The sequence below is a fragment of the Phyllopteryx taeniolatus genome, chromosome 8 (genome assembly GCF_024500385.1).
Source record: "Phyllopteryx taeniolatus isolate TA_2022b chromosome 8, UOR_Ptae_1.2, whole genome shotgun sequence".
NCBI lineage: Eukaryota > Metazoa > Chordata > Actinopteri > Syngnathiformes > Syngnathidae > Phyllopteryx > Phyllopteryx taeniolatus.
The window spans coordinates 18,535,798-18,560,104 of NC_084509.1; the positions used below are offsets into that span (position 1 = coordinate 18,535,798).

The window sequence follows — 24,307 nt, forward strand, 5'->3', positions numbered from 1 at the left end:
TGCCGAAACACGAATTACACGAACGCGCCATGCGAAGCACTATAAGAACATTCTTAGTTTAGGAATGTATTTATTAAAGTTCACTTTAAAAATATATGTTTGGCTTTCAAACTATATTTCACCTGGGAAGAAAATAGTGCTAAACACAGTTTTGGAGTTATTGACTTAGAGTTGTAAATAATTTTTGACTCGCTAATATTTTATTTTAGTGTATTTTGGCGTTATTATAATAAATTTAAACTTTCTTGTAATTTATGTCCAAACATAAAGGAGCACTCATAATTTAGTATCACGTGGCATACCACATATGTATGACCATATTTCACTGATAATTGAAAATATCGATGAACTCTTCCAAGACGACATACATTGAAATAGAGCTCTAAGTATTAATTTAAAAACAAGCTGTTTGATAGTTACAATATTGATCCTGTAGGCGGCGCCAAAGTGCGCCTCTACAAAGAGCTTCTCAAAAGAAGAAGACTACTTTAATTTCTTTCAACTCCAACATGGCCGCTGCCAGGAGGCTGAAACGCGTGGTGGCCTCGCAGCCAGGCTTTTTAAGTTTAAAGTCTTCGGATCCCACAGGCGAGGTTGGTAGTCGAAGGAAGCGCTTTAACAAGAATAAGAAAAAGAACTGGAACAAACACAGCGACATTCATGACGTCGAGGATTTTTTAGACGACATCAGGCATCAGGAGAGGACCACCGGGTGAGTTGGCCCAAACCAAGGTTGACTTGTTCTCAAACACTACATGAAACGCCGTTTAGTTAATCTCCGATCTTGGAAATAGGATGCATCGTTTCCTGTATCAAAATCAACAGTTCGCCCCGTGTCTGGTACATGTTTGGACGAGTGTTAAAGACTCGATTCGACATTATCTGCGTGCGTGTGTGCGTGTCTAAATGTATAATTTGTGCCTTGTCTGTATTTCTTGCAGTGGCCTGTTGACTGAGAAGTCGGATGACAGTTTATTCTTTCTGGATGTTGGGCAGCAACAAAAAGATGATCACAAAGGTAACAAAAGAGGGAATATTCATTTGTTTTTATTTTTTTTTAGTCTCATTTAACACTTTAACACTGCAAATTTGCACTTTCTAAATTATTGACATCCAGATGCTGAACTTAATCTTACATTGTTTTGTCTTTAAAGTATCAAAGCAGGTGGTAAGCAAGAAGAGGAAAGGGAAGTCGCAGCGTCCTCTCAGGATCGACCTGATCCTCCAGCATAACTCGCTTGTCCCACCAGTTAAAGAGTCAGTATGCATAATCACTTGAGTTCTTTTTGGACTATCATATGTCATATTAGCAATAAATAACTTGCATCTCCTGTATTCTGCAATATTTGCAAATATGTAAATTTATGTTCTAAAACATTAGCCCTCAACAAAGTTTTGAGTTTATAATTGAGTGTGTGTCTCCAGTGATGATCTCATCCTTGTGCTCCCAGTAGTTCATTTTTGGAAATGTGAAGACAACATACAGGAGCTCAGGAAACTGTTGTGTGAAATTTGGTATCCTGGGATCTGAGCATTTGCAAGTGAACAGTTAGCTGTGTAAATCAGATATATTTGAGCCACATGTGCTTGCTATTTTGGCCATATATTGAGTAATTATTTCAGCTCCTTGGTCAGTGGCTCTTTATGTAAGCATGAATTATTCTTCCTCTACTTGTTCACTGAACTGATAATGTCCCTCCTGCATGCTTCTCCAGTGTGCTCTCCTACCAGCAGCCCAATGCAAAGAAACTTCGTTATAATGCCAAGAGGGTAGAGCAGCAGGCAGCCAAAGGCATAGTGCCACGGAGGCAGAGAATGCTCCTCAACAGACGGTCGTCGAATGCAAGAGTAAAAAAGGCAGTGACAGAGGCCAACAACAACCCAAACAGAGACTATTATGACATCTGGGGACAAGAGTGTAAGTAGTTTTTTTGTCCAACAATACTAGCATCCATTTGCTTTCCATCTGTCCTTTGTTCATTGGAATATGAAACGTCCACATCACATTAGAACTGATGTTTTGGAAGAAAAAAAAAAGCAAAATTTAGTTTGTTATACTGATCATGATTCTCTTAGGGGAAATTTAGTTTACACCCTGTATTATTATGTTTTGCTGTACACCACACATGCAGGCATGCAAGGAGGAGGATGTCACAGCGAGGCAGCGTGCAAACGTTGTTTGCGCCACTGAGCTGATGTTCAGGGGGTTTGGTGTCCTGCCTTGGAAGCTCATGGAGTTTGGTTAATTTTCTGCACTGACTGTAGATGGCCTTTAAAGATTTCCTGTGGAATACACACTGCTTAATTTAAATCACTCCAGCATATTGCAGAGGCAGAGAGTACAAACCTTAAACCACAGAGTAAAGGACTAGGGCAGGATGACAAGTTAGTTTGCTCGACACACCTTTTAAACTATGAGCTGGTATATACAACCACTAATGGTTCAGGACAATTAGGACCACGATATTTGTCATCTGTTGCCACTTGGTTGTTGACAATTGCATTTTTTGGAGCATTTTTATAATTCAGTCAGAAGTTTTTCTCCATTGTTTCTGTCATTATGATTTGCTAATCATATTAAATAACTACTAATTACTCCATTAAACACAGGGATAGAAAGATAAGGAGTCCTTTAAATTGCACACTGTCAGACACAATGGTCAAAAATGTTAAATGTGTATCTTTTAAGGTGTAGCGTTGCAAATTATATTTCAAGCGTAACTCTGGAATGGTACAAACAGACCCTTTCCAAAAATATAGAATATCATGTTAACATTTATTTCCATTATTCCATTCGAAAAGGTAAACTATTATAGATTAAGGGCCCCAATTTAAAGAATTTCAAGTATTGTTAATTTTTACATAATTTAGGCTTTCATCTCATAAAAACCACAAAATCAGGAATTCAAAAAATTAAAATGCTGTGAAGAAATCAGTCTAAGTTTTGTTTTAAACTGAGTGTCACACACTAATCAGCCACTAAGCACCTGCACAGGTTTCCCCAGGTATCATTGAATTGTCTCAGTTGAGTTCAATATGGGGAAGACTGCAGACTTGACAACTGGTCAGAAGACCATCATTGATGATGGGTAGACCACAAAAGTTCATAGCTAAGGAGGCTGGCTATTCAGAGTGCTGTGTCCAAACATATCAATGGAAGGACAAAATGTGGCAGGAGAAAATGCACCCGCAAAAGAGATGACCGTGGGCTTCAGGGTTTATCAAACAGAGAAGATTCAAGAATCTAGCAGAGATCCAGAAAGAGTGGAATGAGGCGGGAATCACAGCTTCAAAAACCAACGCATCCGGGAGATGGGCTACAACTGTCGGGTTCCTCGGGTCAAGCCACTTCTGAGCCTGAGCCGACGTAGGAAGCGTCTCAACTGGGCCAAGGAGAAGGACTGGACTGGACTGTTGGCCAGTGTTCCAAGGTCTTCTTTTCCGATGAAAGCAAAGTTTGCCTTTCATTCGGGAATCAAGGTCCAAGGGTTTGGAGGAAGACTGGTGAAGAGCAGAACCCAAGCTGCTTGAGGTCCAGTGTGAAATATCCACAGTCAGTCATGATTTGGATGCAATGTCCAGTGCAGGTGTTGGTAAACTCTGCTTTCTTAAATCCAAGGTCACTGTCTACCAGACTGTTTTGGAGGACTTCATGATTCCTTCTGCTGAGGATCTGTATGGAGAGGAAGATTTCATCTTCCAGCAGGACCTGGCCCCTGCCCATACCGCCAGAAGCACAAAAACCTGGTTTGATGCCCATGCCGTCACAGTGATTGACTGGCCAGCCAACTCACCGGATCGAAACCCCATTGAGAATCTACGGGGTATTATCAAGGGGAAAAGGAGGGGCACCAGACCCAAAAACAAACAACAACTGACAGCAAGCATCAAGGAAATCCGGGCTTCCATAACTCCCAGGCAATGCCGCAGGCTGATTGCCTCAACGCCGCGGCGCAACAAGGCAGTGATTAAAGCAAAGGGATACCCAACCAAGTATTGAAGATTAACATATTGTTTTGAAAGTACCATAATTTGATTGATTTAATGAGACCCTAATTTCTTTTTTTTTCCTACAAAAACTGAGACGTAAATGGTGATTTCTTCATAGTATTCTAATTTTTGGTATTCCTGATTTCATGGGTTCTATGAGCTGGAAGCCCAAATTATGTAAAAAATTAACAAATACCGTATTTTCCGCACCATAAGGCGCACCGGATTGTAAGGGCAGTCTCAATTACGGGATCTATTTATGTACTTAAGCCATACATAAGGTGCACCGTATTTGGCGCATGCTAAAACAAGGTAACGGAAGCAAAACAGTGAGTTTGGGTGAACTTTATTTTACTACGCATTTAAAAATACACTCACATTATTTTTTGATCAATCTTTTGTCACAAATCCATCGAAGTCCACATCTGTATCTGAATTAAACAGCTGGGCAATTTCACCATCAAACATGCCGAGTTCCCTCTCGTGCTCGTCTGAGTCGGTTTCATTGCCGGGTGGCTGTTCAGAAATGATGCCGGCTTTCGCGAAAGCTCGGACAACAGTCAAAGCAGATACCTTAGCCCAGGCATTCACAATCCATTCACATAACGTAAGCGTACGTACTATACGTAGCTTTACGTAATGTTCTCTCAATTGGTTTATCGCTGCCAGCATACGTAGTGTACGTATTACGTCCCTATTTCGGCGGGAAATGGTCACACACACACATAAGGCGCACCGGGTTAAAAGGTGCACCAGCGATTTTAGAGAAAATGAAAGGCTTTTAAGTGCGCCTTATAGTGCGGAAAATACGGTACTTGAAATTGTTTAAATTGTGGTTCATGAATCTATAACCTATGAAAGTTTCACTTTTTGAATGGACTTAGAAATAAACTTTTCCATGATATTAAAATTTTTTGGAAAGGGCATGTATTTCCAGATTTGGGCTCAACACATGAAACTCTTAACACATTTTTGTCATTTTGCAGAAATTATCCACTTTTTTTTTCAGATCTGTTTAGTTGCCTGTTTCGCTGTAATACACGAACTACATTTGTATGATAAGAGCCCACTGAATTCCCCGATGGTGACAGTTGAAAGGTTGCAGGGGCAGACTGTGATCCATTTCTCAGCCACGAGAACTTTATTCATTCCAAAAATGTAAGTTCTAGTCATTGTTTTTCTTTGTGAACAGCCAAAAGTTTAGCAGATCCATGGTACCTTCAGCAGACTGGCAAGAAGCTGGTCAAGGTAAGAAACCATATGAAACAGTTCATCTCAATATCAGCTCATATATTTATTAATCTGTTAATTTATGTTTTGGCAGCGGGCAGATAAATTGAACGAGAAGCCATCTGTGCTACCTGCAGTGGAGGTGATCGCTCCCGGAGGTTCCTACAATCCAGACTTCTTCTCCCATCAGGTAAGTTTCTATTGTATATTCTGCTGTATATTGACTCAAATGACTATTAATGCAGACAACCTGACACCTGATTAAATAGCCAAGACTTGGGAAAGTCTACTGACTCAACGAACCTTTGAGATGGGGCAAGCGGGTTCCATAACTGATCACACTTGTTTCGGTTAAAACAAGCCGGTATGATTGATCTGATCGTGACAGTTTGCTTAATTGTAAACTCTATCATCATCAACAGCAGGCGCACTCTGCCCTATAACACCCCACGCACTGCTGGGTCAATGGGTGGACAACACAAGCCTGATTTACATGGAGCTTTGTATTCTGATAAGAATCGGGTGAGAAGCCCTAACCGAATGAAAATGCTCCATATAAACTAGGCTTTACACGATCAAGATTTTTGGGACCGATCAGCAAGTTTAAAAAACCGATAACCTATCACCGATCCGATCACAAGATGGAGCAATATGTCTGTTTACATGACTTGTTCATTTGTTGTACATACAAACCCAATTCCAATGAAGTTGCGACGTTGTGTTAAACATAAATAAAAACAGAATACAATGATTTGCAAATCATGTTCAACCTATATTTAATTTAATACACTACAAAGACAATATATTAAATGTTCAAACTGATCAACTTTATAGTTTTTAGCAATCATTAATCATCAACTTAAAATTTTATGGCTGCAACACATTCCAAAAAAGCTGGGACAGGGTCATGTTTACCACTGTGTTACATCACCTTTTGTTTTAACAAGATTCAATCAACGTTTGGGAACTGAGGACACTAATTGTTGAAGCTTTGTAGGTGGAATTCTTTCCCATTCTTGCTTGATGTACAGCTTCAGCTGTTCAACAGTCTGGGATCTGCGTTGTCGTATTGTATACTACATAATGCGCCACACATTTTCAATGGGAGACAGGTCTGGACTGCAGGCAGGCCAGTCTAGTACCTGCACACTTTTACTACGAAGCCACGCTGTTGTAACACGTGTAGAATGTGGTTTGGCATTGTCTTGCTGAAATAAGCAAGGGTGTCCATGAAAAATACATTGCTTGGATGGCAGCATATGTTTCTCCAAAACCTGTATGTACCTTTCAGCATTAATGGTGCCTTTACAGATGTGTAAGTGACCCATGCCATTGGCTCCAACACATCCCCATACCATCACAGATACTGGCTTTTGAACTTTGCGTCCATAACAGCCCGGATGGCTCTTTTCCTCTTTGGCCCGGAGGACACTACGTCCACAATTTCCAAAAACAATTTGAAATGTGGACTCGTTGGACCACAGAACAATTGTCCACTTTTCATCAGTCCATCTTAGATGAGCTCGGGCACAGAACATGGCGTTTCCTGGTGTTGTTGATAAATGGCTTTTTCTTTGCATATTAGAGTTTCAAGTTGCATTTACGGATGTAGCGCCAAACTGTATTTACTGACATTGGTTTTCTGATGTGTTCCTAAGCCCATGCGATGATATCCTTTACACATTGATTTCGGTTTTTGATGCAGTGCCGCCTGAGGGATCGTAGGTCACGGGCATTCAATGTTGGTTTCCGGCCTTGCCGCTTACATGCAGTGATTTCTCCAGATTCTCTGAACCTTTTGATGATGATATGGACCATTGATGATGAAATCCCTAAATTCTTTGCAATTGCAACGTTGAGGAACATTGTCCTTAAACTATTTTCTCAGGCACTTGTTCACAAAGAGGTGAACCTCGGCACATCTTTGCTTGCAAATGACTGCACAATTCAGGAAAGCTCCTTTTTATACCCAATCATGGCACCCACCTGTTCCCAATTAGCCTGTTCACCTGTGGGATGTTCCAAACATGTTTGATGAGCATTCCTCAACTTTCTTTTTTTCCTCCTGTCCCAGCTTTTTTGGAACGTGTTGCAGCCATAAAATTCCAAGTTAATGATTGTTTGCTAAAAAAATAGTTTATTAGTTTGAACATTAAATATCTTGTCTTTGTAGTGTATTCAATTAAATATGTTGAACATGATTTGCAAATCATTGTATTCTGTTTTTATTTGTTTAACACAACGTCCCAACTTCATTGGAATTGGGGTTGTACTTGTGTACTGTATACTGAGTATCTTCAAGTATTCTCTAGTATAAAGTATTCTCATTTTAGACAAAAGTTAAAAGATCAATGACCTCTAGGGGCCATTCAAAGATTGGCCACTGTCATAAGTGTAGGTCACATCAACATTACAACATCACGGAAATAATGGGTGCTAACTTACTGTAATTAACCTACTTTAACCAATACTGATAATGATATGCTTACTCTAACTTTCTCACTGTCCCGGCTATATGGACGGGTGTTGTCCAGAGTTTGCGTCAGTTTGGCTTCTCCCACCCCCACACTGCGTTTCTTGAACACTGCATGCTCCTCCTTGTGTACATTCTTCAGGTGCCTGATCAAATTTGTTGTGTTGAAGCATTTAGATGACGTCCCCCACGACGTACTTCAGTTGTGATCAGACTGCAAATAACTTGCGTTGATTGTCTGAGACACTGCAAAATAGCCTCACACCAACAAGGTGTTTTTTCACCGACAAGATTGAAAAAACTTTATTGGCCATCAGATAGTTACAGTACTATGCCACAAGACACGTGGCGCGGCTAAAAATAAACTAGCTTTTGGATTCATACACGTCGGCGACTCAGAGTAAATGTCTTTTGCGGAGCCGATCGATGACGCCATTGATCGGATCCGCGAATTATGACGTGAAAGCCCATCAGCATAAAATGCTACTTATCGGCCGATGCCGATCAGATCGGCGTAAAGTCCAATATAAACACCTCATTAGAAATAAACAGGCTGAATCCTAATGGAATTTAATTTGGATTCACAAGGGTGGGAATATTCCTTTTGCAAAACCGATCAACCGTAAATGGCGTCATCGTTTATGCACTTGAAAACATGACGGCTTCGTACCAGAGCTCTTCTGCGGCGGTCATGTTTTTACCGATTTGTAAATGATAGTATTGTTTTTTTATGCCACTGATATGTTTGTGTATCGTTGCTAGCGTCGTTGTAAATAGTTGTTAAAATTTGGTTTTATGTCAGTTAGTCCCCTAATACCTTTAATAGTTAATAATGTGAACATGAATAGACCTTGTTTATCCTTTGCATCTTGCTGTTTGGTGTAACTATTTTTTGAAATTACTCTGGAAACAGAAGTGAATGTATCATCCCGAAAGCTGACCTGTCTAGTTTTCATGACAAGTCTGCTCACGTGTCAATGCTCACGTGAGAGGGATAAGCTCCCACCTTAAAGTTGCAATGTCAAAACTAAACCCTAGAGCGCATCACAGACATCCATCCATCCATTTTCCGAACCGCTTATCTCCACTAGGGTCACGGGCGTGCTGGAGTCTATCCCAGCTATCTTTGGGTGAGAGGCAGGGTACATCCTTATGTAAATGAACTCCACTGTTGCATATCAGTGGTGCGGAAGCGCAGAATTGCTCGCTTGTCCCACCAGTTAGTTAGTATACACTATATAATTTTATAATTTCTACTTAATTGGAATGTAGATCTTTAATATTATAAATAACAACCCCTATCTGCGGTGCTCCACAGATATATATTATTGTATGTGATTTGCACATACAATGATGACAACGATAACCACAGGGATTTTGAATGAATATGATATGAAAATGAAATGAATAAAGTGTGTGTCCAATGATGATCTCATCCTTGCGCTCCCAGTATTTCCTTTTTGGAAATGTGAAGACAACACATAGGAGCTCAGGAAACTATTGTGTGAATGGTATCTTGGGATCTGAGGATTTACAAACACACAGCCGTGTACATCAAATACATTTCAACCAAATATGTTTTGGTTTTTCATTTGTTGAACAACTGCATGGCCAATTCTTCAAATGTACATAACTTATGGAATTAAGATGTGAAAGGAAAAATGCATTTGCAAATAATCAACTTAAAGATGTTTACTGTTCAGTCAATTGTGACCCCCAAAGTAGCAGATAAAGAACAAAGGACTTGCGTGGTCTCACATGTGCTCACACTTTAAATATGCAGGCTTTACTGCAAGAGGCCCACGATGTGGAGGTTAAGAAACAGAAAGCGGAAACCAAAATTGAGAGACAGCTGGCCAGCAACAAAGAAGATCGAGCAACAGAGGTACTGAGTCCTTCCAGCTGTACTTACTGTCACGCTTTGCTCTCACTTCAGACAAGCCTTGATTGTACTGTGCATTTGTGTCCACAGGACACTGTCTTTCAGGAGCAAGTACAAGGCCTGGTGGAGGAGAATGAAGATGACGAAGTGCCTCGTATCGAGGAAGAAGAGGAGAATGGGGTTGGAGGAGCCATCGCACTAGCAGAGAAGAAGACTGAGAGACAAAGGAAGAGAGAAAAGGCAGAAAAAATTAAGGTGCTTACGAAGTTTGTTACATTAGAAAAACAATTGAGGTAGCTTCATGTTGAAATTGGTTTACTGTTGCTGTCAATATTTCGTATTTTCTTTCAATTTTGCAATTCTGGATGCAGCTTTCCACGTAGTGGTGAAATGCACCAATGTCTAGCATGTGTAATAAGTTGCTATATTGCCTTTTTCACATCTTTGGTTCCAATAGGAGCAACAACGGTTGGCTGAAAGACATCAGACAGAAAAACGACAGCAGCTCTTCCAGCTTCGCTCTATCAAAGCTGCCATCAAACAGCAAGAAAAGAGAACCTGTGCAAGATGGAAACAACGGAAGGCCAAGATGGAGGCCCAGAAAGCTCAGCCCAGACGTCTTGGCAAACTCAAGTACGTGCTTGGCACTCTCATCAAACCTGTCTCCGTATTTTAACAGCTTTTCTGTGATGACAAACTCACTGGAGAGTCCAAATGCATTAATGTGTCATTCCTTAAGTCCCTGAATGCACTTTAACAACCATTAAAACCCACCTTCTTTAGTAAATAACCCCATTACTTTCGGAGAAAATATCAGTATTCCCACAGGGATACTTTTGATTTATAGTACTGTATACCTGATCAGTTTTTAAACCTGTTTAAAGCAAACATTCAGCAATATTTTTAATATTTTAATTCACTTCACTGTTGTCTTAATCTCGGACGTTCTTTCATCAAAATACACAAAGGATAATGAATTACAACACACTTGCCATCCACCCATCACACTCTGGTATTAAATGACTTTCCCGACCATTCTAGCATTATCTAAAAAATAAAAATAAATAAATAACGGTTAGCAACAAATCTAAGGACTTTTTGTGGTGGTTTTGGAGACTAGTGGAGACTCCCTCCGGGGCAGGCGATGTTCACCTCTCAGCCTCCAGTTTGCTGGTCAATATGTGAGGTGGATGTGTGCATGCAAGGGACACATCGACAGATATGATATACCTCCTCTTCCCAAGGTGACAAGTTTGCCGAACATACAAATATTTACCAGTTATCGGAAGCTAACGGTAATCGATGCATCTAACAAAACTCACTTACCATTTGGCTTTGACATAGTTTCGGACAGTGTACTTGCTTGAAGGTGGCGTATCCCAGCCCAGGCTAGCTTCCAAGTCTTGGGAGAAGAAAATCAGTGTGGGGTTGTTTATGTGCTTGCTTTCAGACATATTTTCAGCATCTCCCAAACGATTTACTGTAATTTCGCGTGTATATTGCGCACCCATGTATAATGCGCACCCCCAAAGTTGACCTCAAAATTCTGGAAAACCCTTCTACCCATGTGTAATGCATTTTTACAATGCATGATTTTTCTTCTACCCATATGATCAAAACATGAAGTATTATCTGTATTTTGTTAGGTTTTTTTCAAGGAATTATTCTGAAGTTAAGCACTTTATTTGAACACATACTTTTTTTTTTTTACTTGCTCTTATTTTGAAATTCATAGCCTTTTATTTAGTAAATGAGAAAACACACTGTTCTGCTCATGTTTGATTACCCAAGCAGAATTTGTGAGATGTGTACAATTCTTTAAAGAAAACACAAAGGACCAGGCGAAACACATTTGTAAAATTTTTACAAATTAAACGGTCAAGCATTTCAGAAAAGCATAAAGAAATTAATGATGGTTGTTGCTCAGTCATATTTAAATGAAACAATATTTCACAAATTCGGCCAGGTTATGTAATCTTATGAGCACAACTGTACATAAATGCAGTCAGACGTACCCTTGTCATATTGGAACGAAACAGTAGGCTACACCTTTTTTATAACCACTAGGCGGCGGTGGCATATTAGAATGACAGTGTACAGCTTTTTCCTAACCTCTAGATGGCGGCATACATTTATAAATGTAAACGCCCCCCCCCCCCCCCAAAGTTGCCCCTATATCCATGTGTAATGCGCACTATTGACCTTTGACACATTTTTTTGGGGGGGGGGGGGGGGGGGGGCGTGGATTATACACGATCAATAACGGTACTTGCTTGTGTAATTTCATACTTCGTGTAGGCAGGCACACCAGAAACCCCAAGTACTTGTTTACAATCAATTAAGAAGTCAATTTTCATTGCTTTTTACCCTTTAAAATTTGTATGCCTGGAAAAATTTAGCAAATCCAATAGAATGCTTTGTGGGCTACCCGTTTTCGTGGGAATTGGTTTTGCCTTTTTAACTTCTCAATTGTTGTTTGTGGGAAACCTAATGAATACTGTAGCTTTTCTAATTTATATTTTCAATTTGCTGGGCAGGCATGTTAAATCCAACTTGCTCCGTCTGATCAGAAGTTGTCCAGTTTTAAATTTACTTCAATAAATAGTTTTTTCCCCGTCTGGCTATTTGGCATATTTCAGTTTGCTGATGTTCTGTTTTTGAGCATTTCTTTTCATTCCAGGTTTCAGGCTGAGGACCTTGAAATCAAACTAAGTGATGAGCTTACCAGTTCCCTACGACAACTAAAGGTACTGCTTCCCTGTCAAAGCTTACCTATTACCAGGGAGATAGCATCTTCACAATTGATGGGTTTGTTTCCTTTCCAGCGTGTTGACTTACTGATACTCTAAAACAGTAGTGCTCTACACTCTCATAGCAGTTAATTAACATGTAATTTAATTTCAATGGTTCATGAAACATTCAGGGAAAAATAAAACCTACAGACAAAAATATAAAATGTCTGTAAAGTTAATGAATGAATGGGGAATTATCATGGGTGGAAGTAATCAAGTATTAAGGTACTGACTGACAAGAAATTGTTCTGGCTGTCTTTCTGGGATGTGTTGTAATTCTCTGCTGCTACAGCCAGAGGGCAGCATCCTCAAGGACCGCTTTAAGAGTCTGCAGAAGAGGAACCTGATTGAACCCAGAGAGCGAGCAAAGTAAGAATCTGCTTCACTTTTACATAGCACTTCATCCTAGGGTCACGGGGACATAGTGATTCCTAAAAATGTGTGTTGCCTCAAATGCACGTCTCCCTCCCCCTCAGGTTCAAGAGGAGGTACAAGCTGAAGTATGTGGAGAAGAGAGCTTTTAGAGAGATCACTTAATGCCGCAGACCACAGAAGCAGAGCCTGAGAAAACGGGAGTGCTTTAAAAGCCACAAATGCAACATAATTGAACCATGTGTATATAGAACGTAATGACTCTCTCTGACCTTTTCAGACAATCCAACCATTTTACACAAGTATTATGACATTTAATTGATTAAAAAAAAAAATGCGGCGTATCAGTGTGATTCGTGTCTGGCCTGGTCTATATATATCAGTTCCCCATTTTGACCTGGTGATGATGGTTCTGTGAGTGATGTAAATGACTTTGTTCATGCCCAGTGATATTTTGCTACCATTCAATAGTGATTTCCAACTAAGCACAATAACAGCTCTGTTATGTAAAGTGTGATTGTGCAGTGGATTTGTTCAGATTTAAATTCACTTTTGTTAAATATCAGATACTCTTATTTCTAATTTAGTTGAGGGTTTTGACTTGTGAACAGTTTTATATATTTGACATAAGACTCCAAGTAGAGTTAATAGTATTTATGTTTCTAAGAAGCAAGCTGATGGGATTAGGAGTCTGGGCTAAGGTGATAATTGATGTCAGGCCACCATCTTAATGTCAGTGTAATCATAATGTTAATTGCCTTCAGTGCCCTGCAGAAGTGAATGAGGTGCGACCACTTTGTCCGTTGTTGGCTGGAGTTTCAACAAAGCCTCTTAGCTGCTAATCTGTGTGAAAATGTAATCTTTTACCTTGGAGAGAGAGGTGCACTCCTCCCAAAAGATAAGTCGCTGCTTGCCACAAGTGTATTCGCCACATAAGTGCATTGTGTGTGTCACCCAACTTAATTACTTCTACCTGCAGTGAGTTAATCTAAATCTCCAGTTTGTCTCCAAGGAACCAAATCAATGTTTGTGTCCCCAACCTTTGATGTAAGTACACTGACAACTTTTTTTTTTTTTTCAAAATGTTTTAGTTTACTCCCTACATTTGAAAACCTAACTGTAGTTTCAACTCCTTTGATAACATAGGCTCATTACTTTGTTCAACCCCTGGAGATAACACTGTTTAAAAAAAGAGAGGGTTTGTACAGACAGCAGTGGTTGAGATCTGTCTTACAAGGTGTTTAAAATATATTAAAAAAAAGGGGGACAGCAGTGGCATGGAGGAATGCAAATTATGGAGCATTCATGCCTGCACAGAAAGAGAGAAGGAAGATAGTCACATAGTTATAGTTTAATTTTCTTGAGGAAATAATAGATGAGTCATTTTCAATCTGTTTTGGTGCAATCTGTAAATAAAAGAACTGCCTTTGGAACACCTGTTCTTCATCGGCAAAATCAATACATCACAATGTCTTGGCATGACCTCAGCAACAGAACTGGAGACAAAATTCGCTGCATTGCTGGTGTGGGCAAATGTACTATACTGTAAAATGGTAATATGTGTGTGTGTGTGTGTGTGTGTATATATACAAAAAGTTAAACTTTCATAGATTTTCGGTTCAGGGCACACAATTGAAACAATTCCAAGTATTTGTTTATTTTTACATAATTTGGGTTTCCACCTCATAAAACCCACTAAATCAGGAATAAAAAAATTTTGAATACTCTGAAGAAATCACTTACTTCTCAGTTTGTGTAGGAGAAAAAAAAAAGAGCAAGAGAAGTTAGGGTCACAAATCAATCAAAATATGGTACTTTCAAAACGATACGTTAATCTTCAATTCTTGGTTGGGGATCCCTTGGCTTGAATTACTGCCTGGATGCGCTGTGGCATTGAGGCAATCAGCCTGTGGCATTCTGAGTTATGGAAGCACAGATTTCCTTGATGTTTGGCATCAGTTCTTTTGTTTTTGGGTTTGGTGCCCCTCATTTTCCTCTTGATGATACCCCATAGATTCTCAATGGGGCTTAGAACCGGCGAGTTGGCTGGCCAGTCAAGCACTGTGATGGCTTGGGCATCAAAGCGGGTTTTGGTGCTTCTGGCAGTATGGGCAGAGGCCAGGTCCTGCTGGAAGAGGAAATCTGCATCTCCATACAGATCCTCAGCAGAAGGAATCATGAAGTCCTCAAAAACATTCTGGTAGATTGTTGTGGTTACCTTGGATTTAAGACAGAGAATATATGGTTGCACTCATACGTGAACAAAACAGCACCCCAAAATTGTTAAATCACTAATTTAATAGGCTAAAAAAAATGCTTTTTTATTACGGTGTCAATTAAAATGGTAATACCAGAGCGCCATGCCGTGGCTTTCAAAGTCCACAGAAGTCACACAATTCCAACACTAGAAAAAAACATTTAAATGCAAACGCCTGTCACATCATCCAAACTCTTATCAAACATCTTAGCGGTATTAGTGATGCAAACAATTTAACATTGAGTTTAAGAATTGCAGTGTAAAGGTGGAAATCTGCAGTTCCTTACCTCATGTCGCTATCTTTTTTTTTTTCCTCTTCTCCCCTGCAATGAGGCATTTCGATTTGATTTTAACAAAACAAGCCTACTAAAATGTATTACACTAGTTTTGTTTTGTGATATTCTCATTCTTGTAAATCTTGTCATGCCTTGTGTTACAGGGTGCACTTCAGTGGAATGTGTGGCGAGGCTGTAAGAAAAACAGAGCAGTCTGAAGATTGTGAAATTAGTATTCATCCTCCTCATTTGTACACACGGTCTCATGGCTTCTAATTTTGCAGCAGCTGTTCAGTTTTAATGTGGAGCGGTGTTGCCAACCATTAAATTCTGCCATCACTACATTCCCCAAACCAGAAGCTAGTAATAAAAAAGAAAATCAATTGGAATAGGGACTTTGTAGGACAAAAAAAAAAGTCATTAAATCCAAATGGTGGTGCTGCTGCGCACCTCACAAAGTGGTCTGATGGTTACGGGCACATGTTTTTATTTATTTGTTTGCTCATGCCAGGCCGAAGCAGATGGGAGCTATGTTTGTGTTTTTTTCCCTCTTTTTATGTGAGCGGCACAGTGCTGCCAGATTGATTTTGCATAGTGTGTGTGTAGAGTCGTAGTTATTCATGACCAAATAGAATCACATGCCTCTCTCACCTCTGGACTGTGCCGGGTTCACAGATGCTGTGCTGGAGTTGGGCACACTGGAGCACATCGCCACGCTCCAGATCTCCAGCTGAGGTCACGTATTGCAACACAGTCCATGTCAATTTAAACACACAAAACATTTGCTTGGAGTATACTACAAATAGTACAAACATCTTCTCATGGTCTTGATTACAATAATCATAATTTTGTTACGCTAAATCTGATATTACGCACAAAAATCGTTGTTGAAGTTTAGGGTTCATCTGCAATTTGCTGACAGAATGGGAGAAATTTTCAATATCACTGCACATGCACAGTGTTTCAGAAAAAAAAAAAAAAACACTCACAGGACAAGCTATTTTTTACATGAACTGTAATAAAATAGAATCTACCTTTACAGAACTAACTGCACAGTTTTGTGTTAATTTGACAGTGTGCTTATTATTGTGGTTGTACTTTTTTAACTGCACTGCATCCATGGAGATTGAATGTGTCCATCCATCCATTTTCTATTCCATTTATCCTCATTGTGGTCACAGATGTGGGATTACGGTTTAGTAGACTGTTCACCAGCCGATCGCAGAAGAGTTTGAATGTGATTGGTTAATTCTGACCACAGCTACATCCCAGTTATAGGAGAGTGTGCACACTTGTGCAACCACATTATCTCAGTTGTCTATTTTTTTTTAACTTTGCCTCTTCTATATCTATCTATCTATCTATCTATATATATATATATAGACAGAGAGAGAGAGAGAGGGGGGGGGGCATATAGGCGGCACGGTGAACGACTGGTTAGAGCGTCAGCCTCACAGTTCTGAGGACCCGGGTTCAATCCCCGGCCCCCGTGCCTGCGTGGGTTTTCTCCGGGCACACCAGTTTCCTCCCACATCCCAAAAACATGCATAAATTGGAGACTCTAAATTGCCTGTAGGCATGACTGTGAGTGCGAATGGTTGTTTGTTTCTATGTGCCCTGCGATTGGCTGGCAACCAGTTCGGGGTGTACCTCACCTCCTGCCCGATGACAGCTGGGATAGGCTCCAGCACGCCCGCGACCCTAGTGAGGAGAAGCGGCTCAGAAAATGGATGGATGGATGGATATATATTGAGTTGTACAGTTTATAGGCTATATTAATGCTGGAAAAAAGTTTTTAATTTTTTCTTGGTCTCATTTTCTTTTTTAAAATCACAAAAACATGGCATTTGAACATTTGTTGACTTATAGCCACTGTATATTATATACTGTATGTATTTCCTTTATACACTATATCTTTGCATTTATTATTAAGCGAAATGTCTGCATTGTGTGAGAGAGCATGGAAACTTCAGTTACAGCCAAGCATCATGAATGTTTATGACTAAATCTTAATGAGTGCTTCTAATTTCATTGTCATTCCACACACAGCCAGTCATTTACTCACTCACATTTTCTCTCTCTCATGCTATTCCCCTGTGCCTGCTCAGTATCCTCGCATAGCCTCGTTGTGGCTCTGGAAGTGAGTAAACAGCAAGCGTTGCCTTTGCAGTGAAGCAACGATGCATGACACAGCGTGAGGGAAGGTGATGAGAACTGTCAGAAAGCAATAAATAATTGTGATGAGGAGAGTGTTATTCGAGAAAGGATTGGTGTAGCTGTACGAGATACTGTACATATATGTGTGTGTGTGGGGGGGGGGTGCTTGGGGGATAAATACAGTGATGAAGAGTGAGCGGGAGGAGGGGGAGGGGCAGAGAGATGAATCCTTTCTGTAATCCTCTAGACACACGCTCGGTCTGGCTGCCTACTAGCTCTGAGAGAGAGAGAGGGAGAGTCAGGTGGAGGATGAAAACAGAGTAACCAAGTGAGAAGGACAAAAAGATGAGGTGAGGAAAAGAAAAGAGCAGCCTCTTGAGAGAGAGAGAGAGAGGCAGTGAGGTTGGCGGAGGAGAGGAGAAACCATCAAACGACTCGCACGACTTCAAGTGGAGGGAGCAGAAGCAGTGGAGACAGTGGTGGAGGGAGCAGGAGCGGAGGAGACGGTGGCGGAGGGAGCAGGAGTTGTGATGCTTCTCTCGAGCGCTGCCTAAACTACAACCAGCAAAGAGGGAGGGACTTACTCAAGCTTGGATGAGAGGAGAAGAAAATGAAGAGGATGGGCGAGATAAGCATATCTCGTTTAATTCAGGCTCACACGTGCGTATTGACATGACCCCGGTTTGGTGTGACAAGCTGCTCTTAATGAGTGTGAGGAGGCAGAGTGTCCATGTTTGGGAGATGGATGCACGCTGGCACTAATTGTGGCTGCTTCTTGAAAGTCTTCAGGAGACGCGCACTGGTCTGAGTGTGTGCGTGTGCGACTGGACGCACACGGTTGCACTCCCAGGAAAGTGTGAAGAGCCTTGTGGGCAGCAGGTAAGGATGGATACGCACGCGCACGGATGCACACTTTTGATTAGAGAACATTCTCAGTCCAAGTGTTTCATTGAAAATCATATCCGATGTTTTGTGAATGGGTTTCTCTGCTTTTTCAGATTCACAACACCACCTTAAGCTCAGTTGCGCCTTCACCCTCAAGTGGACCTCGAACACCAACACCGGTGTCTTATCGAAAGGTCGGGGGGGTCAGCCTTATCGTCCATTTCCCCGGTGGATGCCTCCAAACTGCAGCCATGGGAGAATGGACCATCCTGGAGCGCCTCTTGGAGGCCGCCGTGCAGCAGCACTCTACTATGATAGGAAGGTGAGTCTTTGCGCGAATTAATATATGCACATTAAGAACAAGTCACTTCATGTGTTCATTGCGAGCATACTTGTTGCATGTCCTGAGCAGGAATCCAGTCCTGCTTCTTGTTAAGTGATTCCTGGTCCAGAGGGGCTGTTGGCAGAGCCAGGGGGGCTTTAGCTTCTTTAATCCTCCTGAGTGACATGATGGAAGATTTAGGCAAACAGGAGAGACACTATTAGCCCACGCAGAGGCTTTGGCTATCGCTGCTAGCTGGGCAGCGCGAGGACATCTCGCCTTTAAAGTCCACTGCCTTCATTCACATTCTCCACTGTTGTCATACTCCAAAGCCTCTCCTTCTCTAAACACGTCGTCCGCCTTTTCCAGTCACTTGATTATGTCATTCCTAAATATAAATAAAAACGAGTCACTTTAGTAAGGTCATGGCGCTTTATGATTTATATATTCGTCTACATGCCGCGATGTCTTTGTTTTGAAATTATTTATGAGCGCTTAAGCCCCACAGGCACATCAGCTCAGTAGTCAGTATAAAACACCATTTTACAACTAGTCAGGGACTTGGAGCATTCCTGACTTTGGGGTTTTCTTGGGACATATTTTTAAAAAACATGCAGGTTCACCATGCATTCATTATTAGCATGTATGAATTAGCAGTTTAAATGAATTCCCCCCATCCTGAAAGTGTACTGACTCACTGTGTTTAGTGCAAATTATTCAGTGAATACGTACGAGGCATTTTATGATGTAAATGATGTGTAAAAAATAAATGTTCTGCTCAGTGTAAAATGTTCTTGAGTCAATTCATGAAACACATAATTTGACTTTACTCATGTAACCTGTGTTAGATATTCCTGCCTGTCCCATTCAGTTGATTAAATTCAATGATGTAATGATTTCAGTCATTCACACTCTACGACTAACCTTGGCTTATTTCCACTTGCGTTTCATTATTTCACTTAGACATTGAAAGTCAAATATGATCTGTCAGCGGATTGTTTGGTTTTATTTTGCTGTTGTTGTTAGGTCAGGATTTGCTTGCCTTCCTTCACGAGAACTGGAAATCCAACAACTTGTCACACTGCTGCAGGCTCTCTGTGAGACTGATATGGGAAAAGAGAGTGAAAGGAGGTGTTGCTAAGCAGTACGAGCACCAAGTCAAACTGAGAAGAAACTCAAGGAAAGTTGAGACGCAAGAGAGAGGGAGAAGTCGAGCTGACAGGCTGCAGTATGTGTAAAAGACGGCGAGTCGCTGATGGAGAAATAGGCAAGGTTAAGGCAAAGGGAGCGAGGAGCAGTTATTCACAGACATGCAAGCAGACACATGGCTGCTGTCTGCAGGGCGTTGGGAACAAGCCAAGAGGACTGTCTCGTCACGAGATGGTGCTGTGTGTCGTGACCTCCGCGGGGCGCCCAGGACATCCAGAGGCAAAAATCCTCCCGTTATCTTTTGCGGTTTATTTTTGCTGCCCAGACAGCTGCAATGTTACTATAGCGAGTGTGTAAGAGTGGAACCTTAAATATTGAATAGTGACATCATAAAATAGGCACTTGGACTTCTGAGGGAACAGAGTCACTGCAATTCCTTCACCTTTGGCTGTCTAGTTTGTAGAGCCATAGTTTTATTTATTTATTTTGTGTCCAATAGTATGGTAAAACTGAATGATAATGTATCAGGAATAATTTTCAGAATAGATGAAGAGTTAAGAGAATGAATGAATTGGGTGCCAGATTTGTGCCAGAATATGACAATGAGTCACTTAATTATTGGTAATAGAACTCCAAATGCCCCAGTCTGCCATTTCTGCCAATCTGTCAGCCAATCACGTTCTACACGTTCTACACGCTCAGTGATACACGCTATATTTAAGGCTTTGCTGGTGATGCGGTCAGTGTCAGAGTGTGCGGCAATCATACATGCAAGAGTTCTGCCTTATCACTTTTGCCTATTGCCCGGCGCTGTTGGGGATTCTGCTACAAGGTCAAGGTGTGAGTTTCCCCATTTCTGCTCTCTGTGAATCCATTACTGACCTGATATCTGTGGATTACGGAGCATTGTATCACTTTCGTCCAAGACAACTTCCCTAGCGTCGCAGCCTGACCCTCTCGACTCTGAAGTAAACTGCCTATATCCTGGCTTTGAATTGACCTGTCACAGTTGATCTTAAATTGATTATTAAAATCCTTTCCAACTTTTCCCGTGGTTTGGTGTTTTGCGCTTACGCCCTTCACCACCACCACCAATGCCCTATATGTTAACAGAGAAGGAATCACTTAACTATTCTAGTATTATATTCAGTGTGGCAATTCACAATAGTTGGAAACGTGAGGTAAAACCATTTAATCTCATCCATCAGTGCCTTTTTTTTAAATAAACGGTCACTTCATAATTCCTAAAATCCATTTCTCTATTTCACTCAATGCATTGGTCGTGCGGAAACATGTTTTGGGCAGGTGGTGTCATGTCACTGTGATGCATGACAATATCACAACAGGCACACACACATTATAATACGAGGTGATAAGGGAAAACTGTGTGTGTATGCGTGTGTGAGACTTCATCAGATTGTGTAAAACGAGTTTCAATGCATTTACTTAAACTAAAATAGGTTTCTGTGCAGGAGTTTCTTCAGAGTGTATTGTGTGTGTGTGTGTGTGTGTGTGTATGTGTGTAAGAGAGCCCTTGTGTATTCACCTGTTACCCATGATTTATTTCTGCCATTACTGGCTGTGGTCCAGGTGTAAATCGACTTCCACGTGACAAACTATGGGACTCTGTTCCCGTTGGTACACAGAGTCTTTGAGCATAAGCATTCTCTACCTAACCGCTGTCAACACATTACTCATGATGTCTCTGTAGTCAGTCTTGCTCCCTCTGGTCTGAGTCTCATTTGTGAGCCACTATTGGTCAATGTGACAGTACTAAATATACAAATCTGTCCTCCCACTCAACGAATATTGATCTTCAGTAATGGCATAGGGAGTGGAACTTGATAGAAGATGGGACACTTAATGAAATAGTCTTTGGGTTTGCCCGTTTGCATTACAAATGTACTTATGGGTCACTGCAAATGGGATGCTAAATGAATAATTAACGTTTTAAGAAGCTCAAGGAACTTTAAGTCATCAGTGCTTTACAGAGCAGGTATTACCTGTATTAACGTTCTTATTCTGCGCTATCATGACGTGTGGGATTTTGTTAATTAATAGTATTAGTATAATAAGCTATCACCTTCACTTTCCAATAATTAGATCAGATGATATACTTATACTAACAATATACTTTGTTACAATTTGATTTAATGAGCAACAACCACAAATCCTCACTTACTGTATTTCTACTAGGTTTGTGTTTGGGAGTGTGTTATGAGACTAACTTTATTTTTTCTTTTCTTGCATCCATGTCTGTGCAATTTTATGCATGCACATGGAACTTCACAAATGAAGTGAGGTTCCGGTTGCTGCAATATAGACAAGATCAAACATATTAAATTATCAAACATTTCTTTTTTCATTTTCCAGTACATTACTGCTGATTAAATTCAGTTTTAGGACAGAATTTATTTTACAATAATAATAATAATTTAAAAAAACATGGAGTACAAGCGTAACTTCCTGTGTTTGACCGATGATTTGAGCTTTGTGGTCTTATATACTGTATCTTTTCCTTTTACATAATTTTTGTATTCGAGCCACTATACTCATGAAGTACGATAATGCCTCAATGATCCCCTACAATAAAAATAAAAATAGGAATATCTAGTCACTGATGGAGTTGTGGTACACTCGCCTGACTTTGATGCGGGTAGCGTGGGTTCAGTACCCACTCAGTGGCGGTGTGAATGTGAGTGCGAATGGTTGTCCGTGTCTATATGTGCCCTGCGACTGACTGGCGACCAGTTCAGGGTGTAGTCCGCCTTTCACCCGAAGTCAGCTGGGATAGGCCCCACGACCCTGAACAGGATAAGAGGTGTTGAGAATCGATGGATGGAATATCTAACTTTGTCAACAATCAGCAGTGGCCAAATGAGTGTTCTCAGAGAAAAAGTGGTGGAATTGTTTTTAAGCAAACTTGTGTGGGTGTTTGCTTGCAAATTGGGCATTATACTTTAATTAGGGCCTATATTTGTTTAAAACAGAAATTTATGATGTCATTAATCCCCATACCATATTACTGTCGATGATTTAAGCCAAGGGCTAGAGGCTAGGACTAAAGTATGAAGTATAAATACATTTTGCCTCGGACAATTTTGAAGTCCTCAGTGATTTTTAGGAGATAACGTTTGATAAATTTAAATATGAAGCAGGAGGTAGAAGACATGAAAAAGAGACGTTGACGACAAATATCTGTTTGTGTCTTTTTTGGTACACTTCTGTGCAGGTGATCAAGAGCGTGTCTGTTGTTTCTTACATAAGTTTCTTTTTTTAATCATGACATAGACTGACCCCCACTGCATGCTGCGTGTCTGCATGACTGAATCAAATGGGCTTTGTCACTCAGGTATAATCGTCCATCTAGGAAAGCATGCAAATACTCATGCGTGCGTGTTTGTCCCACATGTCCTCTTTCAGCAGTGCTGTGCCACACACAACTAAGACTAATATTAATCAGTGAGTGGTATTTACATGCGCCTCTGTGTGTGTTTGTTGACCGGCACAGCTCTGTCGTCACATGACCTTTAGATCATTACGTGCCTTTGTTTTGGAAATCCCTCTGAAGCACTCACCCCCCCCCCCCCCCCCATTTAAGGTGATGGATGATTATGTTTGTATGACAGGAAGCTGATCTGGCTAATGTGTGGAGAGAAATGGGGGGGAAAAAAAGAAAAGGCACGACATCAGAAATAGGCTGTGCTGTTGCTTTGCTTGTGTCCAATTCCCTTGAGTGATTGTTAAAAAAAAAAGTGACACTTACAGCAGGCCAAGTGAGAGCTTCGCCTTTCATTCATCTCATCCCTGACTGTTTCTGCTTTCACACTTCCTCCATCCATATGTAATAACCCCTGGGAAGCCGTGGGCTGTAATGTCAACTTCCTTTACTCTGAGGCTGTAAGAAGCTGGTTATTAAAATGACCTCATATTCTCCACAGGGAGATTATGAATCACTGGTGGGAGGCAGTTGTACTGTATCTATGTCCATGCCTTACTCCATCCTACTTGCATCATCCGTCTATAAGCACGTGCCAAAATAATAGTTTATATAGTGTTTGTAGGCTATATCGATCGAAAGTAAAAATGTAATGGATAAAGACAAAAGTGGGCGGTCAAAGTTCACCTTCCAGGAGGAGCTTTCTCCTTTAGGGTGACTCAGCAAAGCTTATTGGTTTAGCATTAGGACCTTGTAGGTCATTGTTCGAGTAATACTCGGATGTTATTTGAAGCTGGGATGTATTAATGCAGAAATTTTTTTTTTTAACTTAGATGTGTGTGTATTTCACAAGGATTTTTAACTAGTTTGTCACATTAAATTGGGTGGTCAATGAGTTACAGTATATGTGGGACTCTACATTTGCTGGACTCTACATTGGACAGTCTACTGCACAATCTAATTAGAAGACAATTTTAGAAACTGTTACCAAGTGCCCAGAGTTCTGGTCCTTCGTCCAGCATTCACACTCAAACTTGAGGTGCTCTTGAGTAGCGTACATAACTTTCTTAAATGCACTCTGGTG

At 40.7% G+C, this 24,307-nt stretch overlaps 2 protein-coding genes and 1 long non-coding RNA gene across 3 annotated transcripts in view; 2 read left to right on the forward strand and 1 right to left on the reverse strand.

Annotated features, from left to right (window-relative positions):
* The first annotated feature begins 41 nt into the window (after positions 1-41).
* nop53 (NOP53 ribosome biogenesis factor) lies at positions 42-13,092 on the forward strand. The gene is made up of 12 exons (XM_061780897.1): positions 42-712; positions 942-1,018; positions 1,155-1,257; positions 1,716-1,918; positions 5,183-5,238; positions 5,315-5,410; positions 9,477-9,578; positions 9,666-9,830; positions 10,033-10,208; positions 12,256-12,322; positions 12,660-12,736; positions 12,844-13,092. The coding sequence occupies exons 1-12, from the start codon at positions 510-512 to the stop codon at positions 12,902-12,904; spliced, it is 1,386 nt and encodes a 461-aa protein (XP_061636881.1). The 5' UTR covers positions 42-509; the 3' UTR covers positions 12,905-13,092.
* Positions 13,093-14,727: 1,635 nt separating this feature from the next.
* Positions 14,728-15,463, reverse strand: LOC133481788 (uncharacterized). Its single transcript, XR_009789610.1, has 3 exons — positions 15,284-15,463; positions 15,091-15,143; positions 14,728-14,957 (listed from the first exon to the last, which is right to left on the reverse strand). It is a non-coding gene; the product is annotated as an uncharacterized LOC133481788 (long non-coding RNA).
* A 2,182-nt stretch (positions 15,464-17,645) lies between these two features.
* LOC133482455 (gap junction delta-2 protein) overlaps positions 17,646-24,307 on the forward strand; it is a 41,060-nt gene continuing 34,398 nt past the window's right edge. The window contains exons 1-2 of the mRNA XM_061782605.1: positions 17,646-18,307; positions 18,427-18,635. Of these exons, the coding sequence (XP_061638589.1) occupies positions 18,565-18,635 (71 nt within the window). The 5' untranslated portion in view covers positions 17,646-18,307; positions 18,427-18,564. The remainder of the gene's footprint in view (positions 18,308-18,426; positions 18,636-24,307) is intronic.

What these genes read in the sequence shown, in the direction of transcription:
- nop53 (XM_061780897.1), top strand. Translation starts at nt 510, where the DNA reads ATGGCCGCTGCCAGGAGGCTGAAACGCGTGGTGGCCTCGCAGCCAGGC. An exon ending in ACAAAAAGATGATCACAAAG is followed by an intron (nt 1,019 to 1,154) that starts GTAACAAAAGAG and finishes TTGTCTTTAAAG; the next exon opens with TATCAAAGCAGGTGGTAAGC. An exon ending in CTTGTCCCACCAGTTAAAGA is followed by an intron (nt 1,258 to 1,715) that starts GTCAGTATGCAT and finishes ATGCTTCTCCAG; the next exon opens with TGTGCTCTCCTACCAGCAGC.